We start from the raw sequence: 25,676 nt of genomic DNA, 5'->3' as shown, positions 1-25,676 counted from the left end.
CCCTGAGTTCAATTAAAAGCAAACAAAAAAAACCCAAAAAACCTGTTTGCAACATGCTCTCCTTTTCTGCAGATGAACAAAGGAATACTCCTTCACTAATTCTGAAAGTAACTTGTCACAGTGGGGTTCAGAGGCCTAGTCAAATAATTGTCTTAGTGTACTACCTGCTGTGTTCAATATTGAGTGAAAATGGAAGCCAGGCCCCAACTCCAGCTTATTTCACAATTCTTCTGTTATTTAAATGATTTTAGTCAGTTTGGGGGAAGCCAGACCTTTATAAATTAACAGCAGGGAAATACCAAAGGTGTCAGATTGCATATTTATCATCTTTTTCGTGTAATACTTAAATATGTATTAAGAAGTGACTGACATAAATTAGGCAGATTTCAGAAGCCACAGGCTGTGGCTTGTAGAGGACCCCCTTCTGCTTGACATTTCATCCTTGTCAAAGATCAAATTATTTTAATTTAGGCTGCAAATTATAAGGAATGAAGACTTCTTTGTGGGAATTCCCTGTGGTAATCTGACTTTTGTTGTTACTGCTGCTTGTCAGTGTGCAAAAGATATAATATGCATGCAAATAAGGTTAAAAAATATGTACTATCTAATTATCCAGCCAGTACATTCCACTTGAAGACAGTGGGAGGCCTGACACACAGTATGTGTTTGATTCATTGAGGCCTGCAGGGTATTTACACAAGATTACTTTTAATTATGAAATTAATATCTGTTTATCTAGAATATATAGCAGTAAGTGAGTATACACATGAGCAGAATTCTTTAGTAAAAAGAAATCATCTTAATTTAATATATGAAAAGAAGGGGGAAAAAATCAGTTGTTTCTAAAGGGGAAAAAAAAAGGCATCACCCAGATCTTGGTTTCACTCTTGTTGAAACAAATTGAATGAAAACTTGGCACCTTCTCTAGAATTTGTTTCTAGCTCCTCCAAGTAGGCTCAAGATGTGTTGCTTTATTTCACAGTTTTTATATCTTAGTGAACAAGATACAGTGTTAGATTCAGTATGATTAGGAAAATGTCGGAGAAGAGAGGGTTTGTGGTTTTTTTCATATTTTTTAACAATTTATTTTTTTATTTTTATAATTTGGTGGCAGATTATCTCTTCTGAGCTCAAAAATCAATGATTAATATTTGAAAGAAAATGATGAAATTATGTCCACAATTTTTTCTGTAATAAAAACACAGCAAATAAACAATCCCACTGAAGCTATCCTTTAATATATGAAGTTCATACTCCTAACAATGTTTACTTGTAAAGCATAGTGTTACCTACTGGTAAAGCAGTTAATCTGCTCATATTAACTTCTAACTAAAAATGGCAGAGGAATACCTGAAATATATTTATAAACTACTCTAACGACCGTTTTAGAAAACCCAAAGCAGCTCTTTGCCGCATCTACTGCGAGAATAAAGACAATTCTCAGCAATCAGACTGTCGACATCCCGGAAAATGTCGACATTACCTTGAAGGGACGGACAGTTATTGTGAAGGGCCCCAGAGGCACCCTGCGGAGGTATTTCAATCACATCAATGTAGAACTCAGTCTCCTTGGAGAGAAAAAGAAGAGGCTCCGTGTTGACAAATGGTGGGGAAACAGAAAGGAACTGGCCGCTGTTCGCACAATCTGTAGTCACCTACAGAACATGATCAAGGGTGTTACACTGGGCTTCCTTTACAAGATGAGGTCGGTGTATGCCCACTTCCCCATCAATGTTGTTATTCAGGAGAATGGTTCTCTTGTGGAAATCCGAAATTTTGGGGGTGAAAAATACATACGCAGCGTTCGAATGAGGCCAGGGGTTGCCTGTTCAGTATCTCAAGCCCAGAAAGATGAGTTGATTCTTGAAGGAAATGACACTGAACTTGTGTCCAGTTCAGCCGCTTTGATTCAGCAAGCCACCACAGTTAAAAACAAGGATATCGGAAAATTTTTGGATGGTATTTATGTTTCTGAAAAAGGAACAGTTCAGCAGGCTGATGAATAAGATCTCAGTGATCCCGCTGCAGAAACGACAAGACAGACTCAGTTCTGATATTTTAAGGAGACAATAAAAACTCTTGATTTGAAAAAAAAAAAAAGAAAACCCAAAGCAAATGAATAAATGATAATACTTTAAAAATACAATATGGCCTTGTCACTTTCCACCCATATCCATCAGTGGAAATCTATAGAAAATTTGAAAAAGTAAACAGTGACCACTCTGAATAAGCATTGTCTGGTAGAATATTTCCTATTTTGCACAGTCATAAGGGTGAAAGATGTCTTATCACCCAGCAAACAAAAAATCTGGCTGGACTAACTGATTTCATTTTCAGTCTTTTGTTACAGCAATTCCTAGTAATGACAGGTTGGGAATTCCTTTTACTGCTGCTGATCTTGGCATTTCCTTTGCTCAGCCTCTCTGCTCCTCCATACTCATCTAAATAGCTGTGCCTCTCTCTGCCTTTGACACTGTGCTTGAAACTTAATCTACTCCAGGAAAACATCCTTGGCCACTTGAGTGTAATTCGTGTCTCTTTGAATTACCTTCTCTTTTTGAAAGTCTTTAAGCCACTTCTTTCTCTGCTCCCCAAAATGAGACCCTGAATTATGAATTCTGTTTCTTTATTTTCCCCCAATAATACCTTGCAGTGTGTTCTAAATAGGAAGCAGTCATTAAAATTTCAGTCTGAAATTTGACCAAACTTAACAGAGTCAACCTCTTTGTAACACATTGGAAATCTGCAGCTCTTTATATATGCAGACACTAAAGTGTGCCTTCCAAAGGTATTCTGTAAACAAAGATATGTCAGTGACTTAATTTGATCATTTTTAAAGACTATTCATGATGCCTGGTAAATGTTATTGACTGGTTTGTCTTTTATATTGACCTTTAGGGTAACCATTTAAGTGTTCTTAAAAGGACAAGATTATAGATTTAAAAATTCTTATCAAAAGATGAGAAAATGCAAAAGATGAAATCATATTGTTTCTGTTCTTTTCATCTTTCTGATCAGTGTGATGGAGTACAGATTGATTTAATAAACATCTCTCTGGAAGGAATTGCTATTTTGAATATACCAAGCATGCATGGAGGGTCCAATCTTTGGGGAGAGTCTAAGAAAAGACGAAGCCATCGCCGAATAGAGAAAAAAGGATCTGACAAAAGGACCACGCTCATAGATGCTAAAGAGTTGAAGTTTGCAAGTCAAGGTAAGTTTTCTAACATTTAATTGTTAAGTGGCTTAATAATCAGCTCTTGAAGGCTACTCTAAAATGAAAGAGTTTTCCATTTCCCTATAGTCTGTATATTTATGTGGTTATATTTTTAATGATATGAGATATACAAGTGAGATTGTTATATCATAATAGATTCTAAAGTCATGTATAAACTGGCTATGTTTTCATAGACTTTGCCTCCTTTATTCTCCTTTTCTGGATTAGTTCTTTACACAGGAAGTAAAATGTATGTGCATTTTTAGTAGATTATAATATAGGATGTATTATACATTAAATTCTAGAATGTGATCATCTTGGTTAGGATCTTTGAGTTGCTATAACCAGGGCCTAGATTAACACTTTTCCTGAGATGTGTTGCAAGTTTTATTCTTGGCTTTCTTACATGAAGCTGTTGTCATAAACATCATATATAATGGCATGTTTAAATATCCCATGGTCAGTTTTGATTATCTGCTTCTATTTTTCCAGAAATTTAGTAAAACTTGGAATGCCTGGAAAACAAAGGGTAAAGAGCTAACAAAATAGGGTGCAATAGCAAAGGATTAATTTTCAGTTCCACTGAAATATAGTTCACATTGGGGCATGACAACTAATTCTTGCTGATAGATTTTACAAAGACACCAAATTGGTGGTATTCTAATGATTGATAATGTCCCAGTTTATATGTAGTATCTATACTATTTTTTTAGCCTTCTAGAATCTACCTAAAACCACTGATGGCATTCAGATGGCCAAGAAAACATATTGGCTCAGCCGTGTGTAGCAAAGACAAAATGGGAAGTGGTTACAAACTTATGGGATAATTAAAGTAAATAAAAATTTGCTATTTAAATAAAGAAATAAAATGTGAACATGGTTGATCAGCTTGATGCTGGTGGGAAATAGCTTCATGTTTTGGTGAAGCTATCTGATTCAGGTATCTGATACAAGTTTCAGTGGAGAGACTTCTGTAATATGGAATTTGGTGACCATGAAGGTGGAAAAAAACTGACAGAGGAAGCAATTAAATATCCTCTTGAAAGTGTTTATTACAACCTGCCAATAACAGACAGTTTTTATGCCTGTTAAATGTATGGGCAATCCTAAAAGACAGATCTTGTAGAGTTGTGTAATTTAATGCAAGAAAGTTTGTACCAAATTAATTAAAGAGCTTTATATTCAGAATGAATATAACTGTATTTAACATGGAGAAAAATGGTTTTTGGAGAGATACATAGAAAAAATGAATCAATTTGTGCTATATGAATTTTAAAATGAGGGGAATTATGTATAACTTTATTTCTAGGAGTTGTTGACACTAATAATGTAGATTTCTAAAACGATTCCTAAAAAATTTCTAAGTTTAAAAATTAGTTCAAGAACCATACTAAGACCAAACCTAAAAATCTCTGCTTCTATCCATAGGGAAGCAATGAGTACATATAATAATATAGTCCACAGAGTTTATATATATATATACATATGTGTGTGTGTGTGTGTGTGTATAATATGTATGTAATAATTTCTACATTTATTTTTTTCTGTTTTATCACTATATGTTAATACTTGGCATGTCCTTTGCATGTAGACATTTCAGGTGTGTATCTGAATTGATTCTCAATGCTCAGCTGCCAACTATGTTTACCCAATGAGATGTTAAAGTTTGTAAAACTCATGGCCGTACTCCATCAGGATAAGTGTCTGTAGACTCACTATGGATCTAGCATCCCAGGTGGTGCTAGTGGTAAAGAACCTGCCTGCCAGTGCAGGGAACATAAGAATCATGGATTGATTCCTGCGTCAGGAAGATACTCTGAAGTAGGAATGGCAACCGACTCCAGTATTCTTTCCTGGAAAATCCATGGGTAGAGGAACCTGGTGGGCTACAGTCCATGGGGTCGCAAAGAGTCAGACACAACTAAAGTGACTTAACACACACTCACGACCTCATTCATCCCCCTTGGTATGCTGAGGAATACATGTTTGGAATGAAGAACAGACAAATCAGCCAGAAGTGTAGTCTGTCAGTGCCTGTAACTCCATCCTGTCTTCTTGCTTTGTACTATGAAACTATTGGTTTCAAGTTTCCATAATCTTGGGAAAGAAAGAAGTGAAAACCTAAAGAGTTTATGACTTAAGGATACATTTTTCTCAGTACGAGTGAGTGAAGTTGCTCAGTCATGTCCGACTCTTTGCAACCCCATGGACTGTAGCCCACCAGGCTCCTCCGTCCATGGGATTTTCCAGGCAAGAGTACTGGGGTGGGTTGCCATTTCCTTCTCCAGGAGATCTTCCTGACCCAGGGGTTGAACCCAGGCCTCCCACGTTGTAGGCAGATGCTTTACCGTCTGAGCCACCAGGGAGTACAAAGATGAGGAAAAACATCAGAAATCAGAGTTTTCAAAAATCGTTGTACTAGTACAAAGGCATGCTTTATAATGGATTTGGCTAAACTGTTTTTCTCCTCTCTGTACCAACTGTGCTTGTAAGTTTGGGTTTAGTTTCACTTCAAGATCAGTATGCTTGCTTGGTCACTCAGTCGTGTCCAACTCTTCATGACTCCATGGAGTGTAGACCACCAGGCTCCTCTGTCTGTGGAATTTTCCATGCAAGAATACTGCAGCAGGTTAATGCTTAAAATTACCTCATCAGCTGAATATTTTTAAAAAGATTTCTATATTAACCAGTCTTTTCTTTTATTAATTTTATCAAGATCTTTTCATTTTGATATGTTTCACAACAAAATAGTTAAGAATATCTCAAAATGTTTCTAAGTTTTCATTTCACATTTATTCTATCAATTCTTAAATGTTATACTTATGAAAGAAACGTACTACTTAATATATCTGCATGTATCCCTTTTTGAAATGGTAATTTTTTCTATCATTTGATCTTGTTTTCAAATTCTTGATGCCAAAATAATAGTATTAAAGGTCAATCAATATTTTAAATCTAACTGTATTTTCAAATTTATGTAAAACGACAGGTATTGTCTGTAGAATGAAATACAGAGAGTATAATTCTAGTCCACCAAGTTTTCTTGTTTAACCTAGGTTCAAATTAATAACTTCACTCTTAGAAAGATAGAATTAAATAAATTAAATAGGTTAATAATTTAAATTTCTTCTTTTTAAGATGTACTTCTTTATATATACTTCTTTAAACTAGCAACCTTCTGATATGTCTCTGTAAAAAATTTGAAGTTTAAACTAAATTTTTGTTATATTAAAATGTATGCTTGTTGCCGTAAACTTTGGGAAGTTTTGGTGGTCGGGAAAGGGGGGAAGCATATCTAACTTGATTCTTGAAATAAAGAATTTTTATTCTTTAATGGGAAGATTTAAATTAAGAAAAAAGTTTGCAAGTTTGTTTTAACTTTTTAAAAAGTGTCATAGATATAAGGTGGTCAGGTTTGGAGCATGACATATTCATTTATACTTTGCCCTACATGATCTGTAACTCCTGCACAATTTATTTGCTTGCAATCTTTGAGGATACTCAAGAGTATCAGATTAGAGTATCTTCACTTAATAAAATCACTTGTTGGAAATTTTACTGTTGATTTAATTCGAGTTGATCAAAAGGATAAGTAGTTAATTTAATTACATTATTGTTCTAGCAAAATATTCTAGAACAGTTGAACGCAATTCTGAAACATTTTTATACATTTATCTAATTCAGACATTTTCTTTGTGCGTTTGTCTTTTTGTTTTATTTTTGTTGTTGTTTGGTTTCTTTTACTTCTTTAGGAAATACAAATGAGTGTATCATATATTGACAGCATGGTCTTTAAGCAAAATTGTGAATCATCAAATTTGATGTTCAGTGCCCTTAGCCTTAATAGTCTTTCCCATTTCTTTCAGTTGCTAATTAAATATTTTTCTTCATTTCTTCTGCATTAAATCCAAGCATCAGAAAGATATCTAATAAATTCCTTCACATTAATATATAAATGACTGATTGCCCATGAATGTAGAGGTATTTGCATTTTAAGAGAAACAAAGGCCTTCAGCTAAACCATTATTTTTCACACTGGGTTCCATTGAGCTATAACTACAATTCTTATTCATTTCTGTCATATTTTGAAACAACAACAGAAAACCTGTAACAAAATCCTGTAAAGTGCATTCTATAGATACATTTTGTCATATTGACAATTCTTAAATCATCAAATTGTGTTACTAGACAAAACAGCTTCCTTTCCTCCTCCTGTTCCACCTCTTCTTCCCAGTGGCTGGATTGATCTGTAGATAGATGGAGAACATGATAGTTACTTCTTCCCACACACATTTGTAAACATATACATGTCTAAATGAGTAAACAGATAAATGTGACATTAATTGGAAAGTTCTAACTGTGCAATGGACGTTTTAATATATATCATTGTATATTTAATGAGGAAAATTGTACAAATGGGTACATTACCACCAAATTGTATGTGAATCACAATTAAAAGGCCGGCAAGCTCAGGTACTTTTGCTTGGCACGAGCAATAAACAGAGCTTAACAATCAAAGGAAATGAAAACAAGGTGGTGATACTAATAGTAATTAATACTTTTAATGAAAATGGAAGTCACTTCTTAGAAAAGTTTTTGCTTATAAGAAATTGCATTAGTTAACTGTCTCCCCAAATAATGTTTGTACTATTTGGTATATCAAATGGAGTTTTAACAAAGATTTATGATACAAACATGCTCACAACTCCTGCTAAAGAGACAGCGATGAAACTGAAACAGTTTCAGATAATATGCAGATATAAGACAAATTTGACTAATTGAAACTTTGAGTTAACATCTGAAGCATGCAGCAAGTAAATTTTTATTGACAAAGTTGAGAAACTATACTAAAAGGATACCTGTAAAAAGTTTTTAACAGCAAGGACCTCTCAAGTAATGTAAGCAGTTTTTACATATTCTAATGGTTTTAAGCTTTGAAGATACAAGTCTAACTACCATTTTCCAGTAAGTAATGCAGAATGGTGCGAGACTGTCAAGTGAGAGGTACAAAGTTCATATCATTTACAATTACATATCTGTCTTGATCAGGATAGTCCCAATATCATACAACAACAACAAAAGAACTCCAGAAATCAATGAAAAATAGGCTGCCTATAACACTGCAGCTGCCCTCCTCATAATAACTCCATTATTCCCATATAGTGACTTTATCACAGGTGTTAGCAATTTGAACCTCTAAAATATATTTGCAGAAATAACATTCTAATTTTCTCTTTAATTTACTGGTCTTAAAAATATTCCTTCGTTTTAAAAACAAACAAAACAGTTGACTGCTTTAAAAAGTTTGAAAACCAGTGAGCAAAAGTAATTACATTCAAGCCGTAGAATTTCAAACATTTGCCAAAAGCTAAGGGAGGTACTGTCAGGAGCAGCTGGACTTCCTGCTTGAAACCTCATTAACTAGGTGACTGTCTAACCCACATATGGATACAGATAGAAAAGTTTATTTTAAAAGCTAATTAACGTATGATATTGTCGATAAAATCTTCAATGTTTTCATTCCCATTTACCAATGCTAATTCTTTTCTTTGGGCCAAATTTCTCAGGGTAGCATATACTCCACTGAAAGAAAACTGAGCTGTACCCAGATGAATATTTTAAAGTGTGATAGTTTTTATATGTACAGTGGCTGTTGTTTTCTTTTTGGTAAGGGGTACTTTTTTCTTAATTTGTAATTTTAAGTAATTTCATTTTTGAAATAAGTTCATTTAATTAAAATAGTGCTGTGCTAAGTTGCTTCAGTCACTTCCAACTCTTTGAGACCCTCTGAACTATAACCTGCCAGGCTCCTCTGTCCATTGGATTCTCCAGGCAAGAATACTGGAGTGGTTTGCCATGACTTCCTCCAGGGCATCTTCCTGGCCCAGGGATTGAACCCATGTCTTGTGCAGCTCCTGCATTAGAGGCTGATTCTTTACCACTGAGCCAAAACTAAAAAATAATAGAGGAAGTATGTGGATATGGAAAAAGCTGATGGTGGGACCAGAAAGACTAAAGTGTGGAAAACCCCATGAAGGCTAATATTACAGATTCCAGCACTTTGTTTTAATTGCATAGCCCCAATTTGTATACTTAGTGTAAACATTTTTTTATTCTTCATTATCTTGTATGAAATTTACTATGTATAAGTTCCCTCCAAATAAGCTTACACTGCACATACAAGGCAATGGCACCCCTCTCCAGTACTCTTGCCTGGAAAATCCCATGGATGGAGGAGCCTGGTAGGCTGCAGTCCATGGGGTTGCAAAGAGTCGGACATGACTGAGCGACTTCACTTTGACTTTTCACTTTCATGCATTGGAGAAGGAAATGGCAACCCACTCCAGTATTCTTGCCTGGAGAATCCCAGGGACGGGGGAGCCTGGTGGGCTGCTGTCTATGGGGTCGCACAGATGCGGACACGACTGAAGCGACTTAGCAGCAGCAGCAGCAGCAGCATGTACCCCTACCCCACCTTATTTGTTGTCTGTACTCTGTACTGGGGAGACTAAAACCCTGATTCTTTTTAGGAGCTAGAGGGTAGAACTGCATATCTGATTAACTGTCACGGACTCTCTATATCAAATGACTTTATTTTTTTTTTTGAAAACTCTGAAGAAGTAGAAAGGAAAAAAATGTCAATCCAAGCCGAACTGATCAAAGAAAACAAATGAGTTGATGCCTGTGACAGCTTGGCTAAAGTTGAATCTCTTCTGTTTCTGAAAATAAGTAAGGTTGTTGGCTTCAAGGTCTTTATCATTAAAATGGGGATTGTGAGTTTTCCAAGAGTTGGGATTAACCTATGTGTGCTGTTATTGTGTTGCCTAGAGAACTGCACAAGGAATATTTAAATAATAAGAATCGAATACTTCCTACTCCTTGTAAAAGTTACAATTACCTGAAAGTTTGGAGAAGGGAATGGCATCTCACTCCAGTAATCTTGCCTGGAGAATCCCATGGATAGAAGAGACTGGCGGGCTATAGTCCGTAGGGTTGCAAAGAGTCGGACACTACTGAGCAACTAACCAACACTGGAAAGTTGATAAAAATGGACATTTGTCATGCATTATCAATTTTTCTAGATATTTCTATGGGTTATGTAGGGTAATTTAGAAGGCAGTTTTTTTTTTTTAAGTTGTCTAAATATAACTGCAATATTCATTTTAGAACTGTAGATGATGAATTTGGCATTCAAACACCAGCAAGCAGAACAATTTCCAAGCATTTAAATTCAGTGATTAAATCAATTACATTTAGAAGCAAAAAAAGGATTTTATGTTGCATTATTATACCTTGATGTTAAAATTGCTGAAAAAAGATCATGGCATTTGAGATGTTGCATTTTACAGAGATATATGCATATACCAATACCATGACAATTTCATTAGTTTAAAATAGATAAATCCACACATTTGCTGTCTAGTAACCTTTAAGGAGATGTCTCAAGTTGAGTTTCTAATTGTATGTTTTTAAACAACCTTCTTTGAAAATTTCTAGCAATGGATAATGCAAGTAATAGCAAGTACTTAATAAAGCCATCTAAATATCAAAATTTCTGTTTGCCATTTGAAAATTACATCATATACCTGGATATCTTAATGTGATAGGTCTCTCTCCTTTTTTTATTTGTATTTTTTACAAAAGGCATGAATTTAAGATATATAAAACAACTATAAAAAGAAGTTAGAAAATACAAAACATTTCTTATGTATAAAAATATATTTCCAAAATATAAGATCATGTGCTCTTATATTTGGCCTTTCAGTTCAGTTCAGTTGCTCAGTTGTGTCCTACTCCTTGCGACCCCATTGACTGCAACACACTAGGCCTCCCTGTCCATCACCAACTCCCGGAGTTTACTCAAACTCATGTCCATTGAGTCGGTGATGCCATCCAACCATCTCGTCCTCTGCCATCTCCTACTGTCCCCTTCTCCTCCCACCTTCAATTTTTCCCAGCATCAGGGTCTTTTCAAATGAGTCAGTTCTTCACATTAGGTGGCCAAAGTATTGGAGTTTCAGCTTCAGCATCAGTCCTTCCAATGAATATTCAGGACTGATTTCCTTTGGATGGACTAGTTGGATCTCCTTGCACTCCAAGGGACTCTCAAGAGTCTTCTCCAACACCGCAGTTCAAAAGCATCAATTCTTTCATGCTCAGCTTTCTTTATAGTCCAACTCTCATATCCATACATAATTACTGGAAAAACCATAGCCTTGACTAGATGTACCTTTGTTGGCAAAGTTACATCTCTGCTTTTTAATATGCTGTCTAGGTTGGTCATAATTTTCCTAGCTGTCCTATAAAATCACGCATATATTGAAGAAATATTTATGAAATTTCTGCTTGTCATGACACTATAATAATTTAAAATATCAATCTTTAGAAAATTATTTTATTCATTATGGAGCCAAATGAAATACCATTTCATGGCTAGGATTATTTCCCTATGCCCCATGTTCAAAGTCAAAGTTTCAAAATCTGACAGACAGTAAATTATAGAAATAAAATCTGACATGCAGTACAGCTCTTGAATTTCTTATAGTGAAATCGGTAAGGCTACAAAATTATTTTGGACATAATACTGTATAAGTTATCATTTAAACAGAAATGTGGTGTTTTCTTATACATATTAATGATATCTTTGAAATTAAAGGTTTATTCCTGAAAACAAATTGAAATTAGGAAAATGAAGAAAATCCAAAGAACAGGTAGATAGGAATTGTAGAACAAGGAGCCATTTGCTTTCACCTAATGAATCTGGGAAATTTGAAAAAAAATGAGGTTTTAGTAACAATTGCATTTTGAAAAATATGTAATTTGGCAATTGATTTAATAGATGCAAGGGAAAAATGACAGGAATTTGTTTACTTGAGGTTTTAAATGAAGGTTCAGCTGTTACCTTCTCTGTCTTCTGAGGCAAAGTATCTTCATTTTCAAATTGCTAATGCTATTCCCAGACTCTTCTGTGTTTCTAACTATTGAGTTTAATTTTAAATTCAGAGAAAGGTGGAAAATATAAATGCTTTAATGGGTCATTTTCTCCACGATGCTGATGTCTAATATTAGGGATAAGACAACCATCTTACTTGTTTCTGTGACAAAACATACAGTCCTGAGTCTTTTTAAAATAATGGCAGGTTATTTACCCAGGCTAAAACTGAAGCATAATTGTTATTCCATTTAACCTGTGCATGGTAGAAATACAAAGCATATTTCCAAGTTAAATAAATATTGGCTGATTATGTAAATCTCGACTCATTAACACTTGTAGAGCATGCTTTCAAATAGTAGTCACATAAAGTTTCCCAGTATGAGGCCATTCATAGAAGTGTCCTAAATGTAAAGCCCTGTAGTAACTTTGTCATTTGAGGGTGATGGTTTGACACTTAGCTAATAGGAAAGTTAAAATAGCTTTCCTATAATCAGGACATGTAAAAATTATTTCATATGTTGTGATTATAGGAGATTTTTTTAAAAAAGAGTAAACACAAAAGAACTATCAAAAAGACATGAAATCAGCTACACAAATTGTTAAATATAAGTCATAGTTCTATTTTTTTTTCTATTTGTATTAAACACCATGTTTTCTTTTCCATTGAGAGAAAATAACCAAGAAAACATATAATCTTATTGAGAATGAAGCTTTAATTGTACCATCTTTTGGAGTGATATTATGTCTAACGATTTCATGTCATGATAGAGACACTGAACTTTTTCTTTTACCCCCCTTTATCTAGAAGTGTTTTATTTCTGATTACCTTAATGGATATAATGAAAATGCCACAGTCTGGCTCCTGGTATTCCTTGCACACAGTTGTCTTAACTACCAAAGTGTTCCAGGGTCAAGGTAGGGTCTAGCAGAGAGCAAACAGACTTGTTCCTTTAAAGAATCAAATCTCACCATATGTAATTATCTTTGACCTATATGTACCTTTAACCAAAACAACTAATCACTAGAGTTCCACTGCCGTGAATTTTAGTTTTTACAAATGCAATATAGAGCTAGTTAACATAGAAATGGTAATTTCTTGGACAATATCCAGCCAACTCTGTTTTTGGGGAAATTGATAAGAGATTCATATAGATCACCATTCCTTCCATACTGAATAATTATTCTCCTGGTTAAATAAAAGCAGTTATGTTGTTCTTCCTTGGATAAATTACAGATTTATAATGGGTGCAGGTGGTGCCTGTCTGAGGCATTATCTATTGGCCGGTGTACAGTACAGCTATTAATCAGAGTAAAGTAAAAATTGAGGCCTGAATATTGTAAAGTCACAGTCATTTGAAAAAAGACAAAAAACCTCTATGGATAAACATAACTAATTTAAATGAGCCCCTAAGCGGCTTTTTTGAGAAAGTTCAAATGCTGCACTGTTATTCTTATTATCCCATAATATGGTATAAAATAACAACCTTACTTTATCCTTATATTTATAAAGCTGTTCCCATTATCATTATATTTTACCTGTTCAAGTTCTGAAAGATTCCCACTCGTTGAGAGGTTCATTAAGAGAATAATTATATCTCAGACTGGCAGAAAGAAAATGTATCTTTGAACAATTCCATTTCCCTGAACAGTTGGTTTCAAGGTAGAAGACAAGTCTATTAAGTATCTTCTACCCTTTTTAAACATGTCAAAGCTAACCATTAATACTGAAATTACTAATTTGGTTCTGATTTAATGAAGGAATCAGCTGCTATTTGAAATGAACTCAATTTCTATGAATGAAACAAACATATTTTTAACATTGAATAGCAAAAAGTATTTAAGAATCTTTTTATGTACAGTGATTTAATCTATATCTCTTCTGATAGTTAAAGCCCTTAGCATATAGTCTTCTTTGCTACTGATGCTTGAGAATATTTACTTCATTCAAATATTATATCATAATATTTTCTTACTAAATAAATGTCATTCACATTTTAAGAGTGTCTTTTTAGAAAAATAGTAAGTAGAAAGTAAACCAGTATCAAAGAACTTTCTATTTTTAAACTGACTGCAAGAAAGTTTCATAGGATTTGTGACTAAATGCCTTTTCAAAATTAAAAGGAAATTCATGTGCACAAAAATGTGACTTCAATAGAAAATAGGTCTAAGACATAGCACCTCATATTTAAATATGTTGGTACTGTGAAATAAGCTACCCATAGTCACATGCAAGTAAATACTTTAACTCTCATAAATCTGTATGGTAAGTAACTGGACAGTAATAATATATTAATCACTGATGGTTTTGCCAAGCCTTCTATACTTGATGATAAGCACTTTCTTCCTGGAGTTCTTATATTGTAGTCTTTTCTTAGCATCATCCAGCCCAGATTGCTAAGACTGAAGTACAGGATATCATATTCAGTGAGTTTAGTGGGAAACAGAGTCAGTGCATCTTTTATTCAGTGTAAAGATATGAAAGATGCTATTTGATTTTTTAAAGACAGTAATTGTATCAAATATAAACAGCAATTTTAAACATGTGTAGGATCTGAAGAACTCTCAGAGCTGTGAAATGAAATAATCTGTGTGTCTCATTTTATATGTATGTAACTAGAACATGCTGATATATTAACGATGCTATTTAGAGTCAAAGGTTGAATATGAGGTATTGTACATTTTTGTAGTTAGGTAATATTTTTATAATTCTTCATTATATATTTTCTGTCCTTTTTTATTAATGAAACTAATTTCTTCTGAAGGAATGATATAAGTCTTCATCTCTTTTTGTTAAGATAGACTATTTTAGATTTCTTTTTTGTTTCATTTTTTTATTTTTGCTATTTAGCTTCTGAATATTTTATATATGTTATATTTGTAAACATTTCATCCAATATTCATACGAAAGTTAGTAATTAACAAGGGATTATGATAGGTATTTTGATTGTTGAGGAAGGGAATGAATATCCTGTTTATGATAGATATTGAAATTGAACTTCCATTGCAAGCCAAGAAATTGTCAAGTTATCTAAAATAGCAAACAAAAAATGAAGTAAAAGTGTTAATTTAGGCTTAAAAATTGAGTGAAAATTTTTATAAATCTGACATTTTAAATACCTTTGGTAGACTTTATAGAAGAGTGTATTAAGTGAGTACTCAAATAAAATGCCTTAATCATGTATATGCTGTGACAGAGTTTGTATGCGTGTGTGTCTTTGTAGGTGGACATATATACTGACAGTTTATGGGGTAAGACATATGGACATGCAGATATCTCAATGATGCATGGAAGTGAATCACTTGAACACAACTTATTTTGGAAGTTCCAATCAGGAAGAAAAGCAGGGAAAACAAAGCATTGCTTTAAGAAAGGAAGGGAAATTTTATTTTTGTTTTAATAGCAATAGAAGAGACTGTGATAGAACAAAGCATTCTCTAAAATACAAATCATGATCCCATTATTCCAAGGGAAAAAGAGATGAAAATAGGTAGAAGGGAATTCTTTATTCTGTATTCCTTTCCTTTTTTCCCCACTGTATGTTATCCTTTGGGAATAATGGTGTCTTCAGATTCCCTTACTCTTCCATCTTCAGACGAGCAAGCCCATTCCAGAGTGACCCTGTCACAGTACCCGAACACTCTTGATCTGAACCCTCTTGATCAATCCTTGCAGTACGTTTACACCTACTTATGAATCAGAAGACAGTAGTTTCTGAAGATCTGTGGGAAAATTGTGCCAACTTAAAAAAACGCACAACGTGAAAATTGCAATTTAAGTTTTATTGGGGGCAAAATGAAGATTATAGCTGAGGAGACAGCACTTAGATAGCACTGAGAAACTGCTCCGAAGAGGTGGGGGAAAGACAGTATTTATGTGATTTTGGTGAAGGGAGAGTGCATGCAATCAACCCCATGTTTTTCCAGAAGGTTTCTACTAGTCTCCTGAAGCCTTCTGCTAGTCACAAGAAACAATCGTTACTGTGAAGGATTTTAGTGCTTTTCTAGATGTGAGGCGATCCAAAAATTGGGCTCATAAAATTGGCTCCCCAAAATACCTAACTATCTGAAAACCTGTTCTGCCTGTTTTTCCAGAGCACAGAGTGCCTCATTTCTGCTCTCCACCCTGAACTCTCTTCAGGGGGTGTTAAAAATCAGCAGCTGCAGGAGCACATGATTTAATCCTTGTAGAGGTAGATGGCAAGTGCCAATTTGTAGCTGACATTGTTTACCAATACAGCATTGACATTTCTTTCTCTCATTTTTAAAGTTGAACTATAATTGAACGTATAACGTTGTATAAGTTTAAGTTGTACAACTTTGTTGATCTGATGCATTTTTATTTTGCAGTGTGATCACTGCCATAGTGTTAGCTAAACCTCTATCATGTCACATAATTATTATTTCTGTTTGTGTTGAGAATACCTAAGATCTAGTTTCATAGCAACTCTGAAGTTTATAGTACAGTGTTGTTGACTATACTGTATTCACTTTTTATTTTTGATTATATGTCTTCTCATGATGTGTGTGATAAAAAGAAGTTATATTCCATGACAAGAAAAAAAATGAGCAAAATAATATCACACCAATTGTTTGTCTTAAACAAAATTCTCATGCCAATCCAGGCTGTCTTCTTCCTACTCTCTTTTCAAATCAATAGCCCCTGAGGGGAAAGACTTTTGACATGGACATTGTAGGACAGTGAATTTCTTAGAGATAGACTTTAGTTTTTGATTTTCTGGACTCTAAGAATATGGCAATAATAAGTTATTTATGGAAAAGAGAAAAAAAACTGTGACCTCAGACCAATTGTTAACTTGGCAGGTGTATTTTCTAACCTGTATGTAAATGAAAATAGTCATTTCTGATGTTTTCACCTTAGACAGTGATTTATACATATTAACACATTTAAAATAATTACTATAGAAATACAAGGTGCATATTTGATCAACTTAAGGATATTCACAAAGCCACCACCCTAGAGTGTATGAAGCACTTGTATATTTGGCCCACATTTGTGAGAGAGGAGGCAAAGATTAAGCAGTCATTCTCCATCCATGGAAATTTAACCCTTCTAAGAATTAATCCTCACTCTTCAGAATTATAAAAATAAATAGGATTCTTACTTCAGATTAGGAAAAATATTTCTTTCCCTGAGAAACTGTTTTATGGTTAAATAGTAGAATTCTCAATACTTGACATCTTTAAATGAGATCTGACAGGGAAATAAGTACAGATCTACCATTGAATTAAAACAATTATTAATCATCCTTTCCTAAGAAAGTGGAAATTCCTTTTAAAATATTTGTACCAACCAAAGTTGATTAAAATTCAGTTCACTCTTTCCAGGTGTTGGGATGGTTGAAATATTTTGTTTATGCTGGTTGATTTCCTTTAGGATGGACAGGTTGGATATCCTTGCAGTCCAAGGGACTCTCAGGAGTCTTCTCCAACACACAGTTCAAAAGCATCAATTCTTCGGTGCTCAGCTTTCTTTGTGATCCAACTCTCACATCCACACATGACTACTGGAAAAACCATAGTTTTACTAGAAGAACATTTGTCAGCACAGTAATGTCTATGCTTTTTAATATGCTGTCTAGGTTGGACATAGCTTTTCTTCCAAGGAGCAAGCGTCTTTTAATTTGATGGCTGCAGTCACCATCTGCAGTGATTTTGGAGCCTGTTTCCATGGTTTTCCTATCTATTTGCCATGAAGTGATGGGACCAGATGCCATGATCTTGTTTTTTTGAATGCTGAGGTTTAAGCCGGATTTTTCAATCTGCTCTTTCACTTTCATCAAGAGACTCTTCAGTTCCTCTTCACTTTCTGCCATAAGGGAGGTGTCATCTGCATATATGAGTTATTGATATTTCCTGGACAATCCTAGTAGAGATTGACTTTTAAGTGTGATATGTCCCTTTAAAGTATAATGTTCTATTTTTCTGTTTCCATTGATATTTCTCCTGGCAGTCTTGATTCCAGCTTGTGCTAAATCCAGCCCGGAATTTTGCATGATGTACTCTGCATATAAGTTAAATAAGCAAGGTGAAAATATACAGCCTTGATGTACTCCTTTCCCAATTTGGAACCAGTCCATTGTTTCCATTATTGCTGGATTGCTGGTGCCAAGTCTTATATCTAGCATTATCTCTATGTAAACCTTCATATCTATCTAGATAGATAGATATAGTACATGTAACTCTTTTTTTCATAAATGATCAGTGAATGAACAGACTATGCTTTTATTAAAAATTTTTTTCTCAACCTGTTTTCTTGATTAACTAGTGGTTTTTGTCTTCATTAGAAATTTTGTAGAATGGACAGAACTTTAAAGATTGAGTGAAACAGGAATAAGCTCCTCAATTGAGCAAATTTATTTCCCTCATTTTAAATCTGTTTTTCTGAGGTTAGTAGATAGGATTTTTAAAATCATTTTACAGCATGCTATGTATACTTAGGGCTTCTCAAGTCATTCAGTGGTAACGAATCTCCCTGCCAGTGCAGGAGGCACAGGAGACACGTGTTTGATCCCTGGGTCGAGAAGATCCCCTGGAGTAGGAAATGGCAACCCACTCCAGTATTCTTGCCTGGAAAAATTCCATGGACAGAGGAGCCTGGCAGGCTATAGTCCTTGGGGTCATAAAGAATTGGGACATGATTGAGTGGCTGAACATACATGTATGGTTAATGGATAGGTAACAAAGAGCAGTGATGTTAAGACCAGAAGCAACAACATAGACACAAGATATTCATTCACTTGTTTCGTATGTGCCAATCGGACTTGTGATCGTCTCCTTCGCTTACTTCACTCAAGCCAAATTGATCTTTTTGATGCTCGTCACAAACACCAAGCATGGCACCATCTCAGAGCCTTTGCATCGATATTCCCTCTGCCTGGAATATTCTGACCTTAGCTGTTCACATGGTTTCACTTCTTTCAGATTGCTGATAAAATATGCTCACTTTGGAAAGGGCTTCCCTGATCACATACCTAAAATATCATGTCATTTCTTCCCACTCCCTACTCCCTGTCTTACTATGTGTTATCCTTTTTAAAAAGTTGAATACGTTAATGAACTAAAACACTTGTAAAGAAAATTATACATATCATAGTTGTACAACTGGTGAGTTTTGGCAAGTGAACACATCTATGTAGCAACTCTTCCAGATCAAGAAACAGAATATCACCAACCTCACAGAAAAGAGCCCAAACCCATTTCCTCCTCAGTATCCAGGTCTATTACTATGAATAAATTTTGTTAGTTTTTAAACTTTATAAAAGTACAGTCATGTAGCATATATTCATTTATGTCAAGCTTCTTTAATTTCATAATTTCATTTTTCAATTTTATTCATTGTATTAGTATGCTATTTTTTTCAGCATGGAGCTATTATAAATTCTAATGCTATGAACATTCTTGTACAGATCTTTTGATGTGTATATGCATTTATTCTGGGTATGGACTAAGAAATGAAAATTGCTGGGTCATAGGTTATGTGTATATTCAGCTTTAGTAGATACTGCCAGAAGTGGTTTTACCAGTTTACACTCCATTCAGCAGATAAGGCTTCCAGTTGATTCCATATCCTCACCAACACTTTGTATGATGAGTGTTTTTAATTTAGTCATTTTGATTTGTTGTGTTTTAAATACACATGTTACTGATTGACTAATGATGTGAAGCACCATTTTATGTGACCATGTTATTTGAATATCCTCTAGTTTCTTGCCTGTTTGTTATTGGGTCAATCTAGCTAGCTCACTGTGTATTTGTATTTGAAAGAACTAGAGTCTTGTTGGTTCTGTGGATTGATAATTTATTCTCCCACTATGTGGCTTGCCTCTTTATTATTGATGTCTTTTGAAAATCAGAACCTCTTGATTTAAGTTTTAGTATATTAATTTATTCCTTTTTGATTATTGCTTTTTATCAGTGGTTAGGTTTTTTTTTAATTATTTTTCTAAATCTTTTAACATCTCCTGTGATATTTTGGAGAAGCTTTATTTTTTTGATTTTTAAATGAAATTGATTTTTGTGCATGGTTTAAGATTGACGTCAGGAATAATTGCTTTTTGCATATAATTATTCAATTTACCAAGCACACTTTGTTGAAAAGCCTCCTTAACTCCATTGTTTAGTGGTAACATAATGTTGATTCGGGTCTCTGTTTATGTATTGACTTATTTCTGAACCCTATATTCTATACTAAAAATAGGCAAACTTCTCTAGTATCAGAGAATAAATACTTAAAATTTGGGGGTCATGTGCTCTCTATCTCACCTACTCAACTCTGTCACAGTAGCACAAAAGCAGTCAAAAACCCTACATAGATGAATGGACATGGCTCTGTTCCAGTAAAACTACTTCCAAAAACAGGTGGCAGGCAAGATTTGACTCATAGCTGCAGTTTACTGACACCTGTTCTCCGCCATCAGCCTATTTATCAATGTTTATGTCAATACCGCACTGTCCTCATTAATGTCTTTTTTTTTAAGAAGAATATTCCCTTTAAGTTTTTCTTGCACATCTTAGAATCAGCATGTTAATTCCTCCAATCAAGAAATAAGTAAATAAATAACTGAGGGGATTGTAATTGGAATTACATTGGTGAATTTAGGCAAAATTAATATGTTTACAATCTGTGTCTTCCAATTCATGAACATACTATATCTTTCCTTGATTTAGCTTTTTAAAAACATTTCTCAAAATAATGATTCATAATTTTTGATGTGTAGTAGTCTTATGCCTAGATATTTGATGTTTGGGTATACTACTCTAAATAGTATATTTTCTGATATTTACTTCCTAATAGTCTGTTGCTGTTATACAGATATAAAACTTTCTGAAGGTACTTACCAGTTCTGACACTGTATGCATCAATTCTGTTGGATTTAAAACATCTATTTTCATATCAGATACAAGTGATGACAGCTGTATTTTTTTTCTTTTTCTACTCTTAGACTTTGCATTTTACTCTTCTTAGTTCCCTTCTTAAAGTTTGCAGTAGAGTGCTAAATGCAGGTGATGATAGCAACTTTGATTTTGGAGAGTGAAGAGGTGAATTTCAGTATTTCACAGTTTATCTGAGGTTTGCTGCATGCTTTTATAGGTACATCTTAGACTAAAGATTTAGCTTTCAAGTTTGCTAAGTTTCTACTATAACTGTGTGTTGAATTTTATCAAATTTTGCTTCCATGTGTATTGAGGAAAGCATGCAAATTTACTTTTTCATTCCTAGAATTACTTTAATTTTCAAATTGTAAAGCAACCATGCATTCCATTGCAAAATCTAACTTGGCATGATGTTTTGTTGTTTCTGTGCATCACTGGGTTGAATTTACTGCTAATAGTTTTAGCATTCATGAGAATCATCGCTAGTTACTTTCTTATAATGTTATTACTAGGTTGAATTAACAAGGTAAACCAGGTTAAGCTCATTAGCTAGTTTAAAGTTATTAATATTATGCCAGCCTTGTAACACAAGTTAAGTTTATTATCTTACTATATTCTCTGAAGCCATCTGCACCCAAAATTACTCTTATGTTTAAAAATGTAATTATCTTAAAAATATATACTATGACTCAGCTAGTATTTCTGCTGAACTGGGCAGCTTATCTGATGGATTTGCCTGGATCCTGGTCTTTCCTAAACTATGGGTCCTTACTTAGCCCCTTTTCATTAAGTCAGATCATGGAAGCATCAGAATACCTTCCTACAGTAACCTAAACCTCAGACCTACTGTCCCCTGCTCCCTCTGTGTAGCAGCATCCATTTCCCCTTGGATACCAGGATCTGTGACTCCACAGCGCCTAAAGGTGCAGGAATCGGAGGCACAGATTCTCAAGATGTGTTATTTTAAGAGTGATAATAAATAAGACCACTTTTGCTTTCTTTCTTTTGTTCTTAGATGCATGCATTCCACTTACTGGGAACAAAGCACCAAACAACCAGCATTAATTTAGAATGTAGACTGTGTCTAGAGGGTGACAGGCCATCCTTGCAGTACTTCTCCTGGTTGGTACTTCAGTTGAGTCTTTAAATAGCATTCCACTTTGCTATCAGTTCAGCATTTCCTTGCTAGCTGAGGTAAATGAATCAGTGTATTCAATAATAATATGCCCTCTGCTCTACTTCTTTGCTGAAAGAGGGGTCCCTTGATGATATGATCCCCTGGAGAAGGGAATGGCAACCTGCTCCAGTATTCTTGCCTGGGAAATTCCATGGACAGAGGAGCCTGGTGGGCTATAGTCCATGGGATGGCAAAGAGCTGGACATGAACTGAGCAACTAACACTTTCACTGGCAACATGATCAGTTTCCCCTATTAGTGAGGTGAGTCATTCTGTCTATCTGGATATATTGTGGAGGAAATGCTACATTTATTCATCTGTGAATAGTATGTTCATCAGGTATTCATCTATGATACCAGAGATCTTCAAACTTTGTTCCCATTTCTCTAAATTCATGCACACACATCTTTAGAACTCTTTATCAAAATATACATGAGTACATGTAAATTCTTACCTTCCATGACTTCTCTTTCTTCACAAAGGATGACTTTTCAGAATTTGGTTCATTGGGAGAACTTCCCTTTACCTCCATCCTTAAGAAGCACATTTTAGAAGAACAGCCTGTTTTTGATGTGCTCCAACATAACAAGAGGCTTCCCTGGTGGCTCAGATGGTAAAGAATCTGCCTGCAATGTAGGAGACCAGGGTTTGACTCCTGGGTCAGGAAGATCCCCTAGAGAAGGAAATGACAACCCAAACAAATATTCTTGCCTGAAGAATTCTGTGGACAGAGGAGCCTGGCAGGCTACAATCCATAGCATAAGACAAATCATCCATTAAACTTGTGTAAACTTTTTCCTTCTCCGGCATCTGATCCTAAGAGATATAGGAGGGAGCTGAAGGAGAGGTGCTTGCCTAGCAGTGGTGAAGACCAGGGCCACCTTTTCCTGCAACTTTCCATACTTCCTGGCCCTTCTCATGTCTGATCCAGGTGCCCCACTTCCATCTTATGACTTAGTGCATCCTGTACACATTGTGACAGGTCAAGAGATTTAACAGGTCCCCAAACTAAGACTCTGTAGTTTACTGTTGTCTATTTCACATGAATATAAACTTACGTTGATTCTTCTTTTTGAAAGAGATAGAAATAAATACATTCTCCATACCTCACACTGAAGACTGTGTTTCTCTGCTCCAGAAAAATACCATATCTTGCAGAGCAAATGCAATTGATGTTGCTATTTTGTTAAGTTTAGTTTTCGGCTGTCCTATGCCATGATCCATCCCTTATTTTTAACAGATGTTAGGCTGGTGTCATAAATGGGAATAAGCCAGAGACTACTACCTCTGCCTTCTTTAAATCTTTGTAAATGGCATTAATTATACACAGAACAAGAAACCAATGGGAAGGATCTGCCAATTAGCAAAGATGTGCAATCCAATAATATATTTAGAGGTCTCAGAAAAGACCACCTGATGGATCTGTGGACTGCTATGTGCCAGATGAAGGCCGGAACTCCATTTATTATCTGGCTTCCTCCCATGTCTTTTCTATTAGGAGGACTGTTGAATCAGTTTGGGCCTTAGGATATCAGTTTTAGTTTTGACTCTGAGTGAACAATCCTTGAAAGTTCTGGATATTTCTCTTTATCTAATGCATAGTCCGTTTAGTAAATGGCCTTAAGAATCTTTGAAAAAGGAGTAGGGGAATTACTACTTCATGCTATTGTGATACTGCTCAGTACCATCTCTTAGAGATCTGTCCTGTCCTTCAACAGATAGTCTTCAAACAAAGTCTGAGACTCAACCCAGGTCTCCCAAACTGTGCAAGAGATGGTGACTGGGAAACGGGAGTGATGTAGAGGGAGGAACAGATCGAGGAGGGAAACCTGCGCTAGTCTTCTATTCATCCGTTCTTGATTTATTCTCATTGTGTAAACTGAGCAACACCCTGCCCATCTATCTTGATGCAGAAACTCCATATTCTATTTATTTACTCTGTCTTCTTTTTTAAGGATATACCCACTTTTGCCACGCCTGTGTTCCTGCTCATTGCAATGATTGCACCTGCCTTTCTTCTGGTTATTAAGTGCCACTTCTTGGTATTTATTATTTAGAGATTCTGTCATTCCCATTTGTATCAAGAATACCAGTTCTGTAATGTCATTTCCTACCTTGCCTACAGAAGACAGCTACCACTGAGCTTCTCAGTGAGACTGATGTACCTCTCCGTTAGCACATTCTTTATTATTTGGTAAATGGAGCATCTGATGGGCTCTCCCCTAGATAATAGTTAGCTGGTGGGGTTTCTGACCTTACATATTTATTTTTTCTCAGGCATGCCCAATTCACTGAGTCTTTGATCTCTTCCTCCTTCATCTCCCATGGCAGTTCTGGAATTTCTACCCACTTAGCATAGGTCATAAATTTTCTCAAATTTCTAAGAACCATCCTGGCAGCTGCTAATGCCATCTCCTAGGATATGTGCCAGGGTTTTAAATTCTGTATCACAGGAAAGTGCTCTTGTATCAATTAACTACTGTATCTCAATGTGTATTCTGTCACCTGTTGACAAGGACCCTCAGGACCCATGCTGTGCATACTCTCCCAGCTCCTGCAGATCCTTCACCAACTTCACTGATAGTCCCACCATCTCTTAGCACCCCATAGCATCTCTGGTCTGGTGCTGCTGATATTTGACCATTAACATTTGTCAGTTGTCAGGGGGACTGATGTCAGCAAATCCACAGGGAAGGCAGGATTATTTATAAGAAATCTGCCTCTTGTCAGGTCTCTACCTGGTCTACAAGTTGGGCTGTGGAGAGTAGATCTTATAAAAAGAGAGATAGAGCCACTTTTTACAAGCCCAGGGAGAATCTAGGAAATCTGATTTCTGAATTGCATCTATCCAGGTGTTATGATTGCAGCTCTCAGGATTCTTCTTTCTCTCTCTCTCTTTTTTTTTTTTTTTAATGTGGACCGTTTTTAAAATCTCTGTTGAATTTGCGACAATACTGCTTCTGTCTTACGCTTTGGTTTTTTGGCCCTGAGGCATGTGGGATCTTAGCTCTTCTACCAGGAATCAAATTCACATCCCCTGTATTGGAAGGCAAAGTGTCAACCACTCAACCACCAAGGAAATTCCACAATTCTGAAAGTTCTTCTGATCATGGATTAGATCAAACTTCTCTGAAGTCCAGTGCTTTCGTGACTAAGTGCCAGGCCTGGTCCTTCGCTGTCCTTGCTCTCTGGCTATAGAAGGTTAGATCTCCTTAAATTTTGCACAAGAAGCCTCTGGCTTTCCCTTTTTGCCTAGAATTAGTGATTAGTCAAGTATACTATTTGCTTTCACTTGAGCAATTAAAAAGACATTGTATGGAAAATCTGTTTCGTGCTAGGCCCTGAGTATACACGATGAACAGGAGAGAGTGCGCTACCTCTAGGAGATCCTTTCATTTAATCTCAGCAACAGTCCTGCAAAGAAAGCAGAGCTTTGCCAATTTTTAAAGGTG

General features: G+C 35.3%; 1 protein-coding gene and 1 pseudogene across 13 annotated transcripts in view; both read left to right on the top strand.

Annotated features, from left to right (window-relative positions):
* The window catches only part of DGKB (diacylglycerol kinase beta), a 1,170,055-nt gene that overhangs the window by 881,025 nt on the left and 263,354 nt on the right, over positions 1-25,676 (top strand). For all 12 annotated transcript variants that reach the window (XM_081537636.1, XM_081537628.1, XM_081537635.1 and 9 more), the window contains one exon: positions 3,019-3,214. In XM_081537636.1, coding sequence (XP_081393762.1) covers positions 3,019-3,214 — 196 coding nt within the window. The remainder of the gene's footprint in view (positions 1-3,018; positions 3,215-25,676) is intronic.
* Positions 1,406-2,105, top strand: LOC145524765 (large ribosomal subunit protein uL6 pseudogene; annotated as a pseudogene). The gene has a single exon (XR_014067819.1). The product of XR_014067819.1 is annotated as a large ribosomal subunit protein uL6 pseudogene (transcript).

Source organism: Giraffa tippelskirchi, chromosome 10, assembly GCF_054371585.1.
Source record: "Giraffa tippelskirchi isolate mGirTip1 chromosome 10, T2T-mGirTip1v1.2.pri, whole genome shotgun sequence".
Lineage (NCBI taxonomy): Eukaryota > Metazoa > Chordata > Mammalia > Artiodactyla > Giraffidae > Giraffa > Giraffa tippelskirchi.
This window is presented reverse-complemented; position numbering and strand designations above follow the sequence as displayed.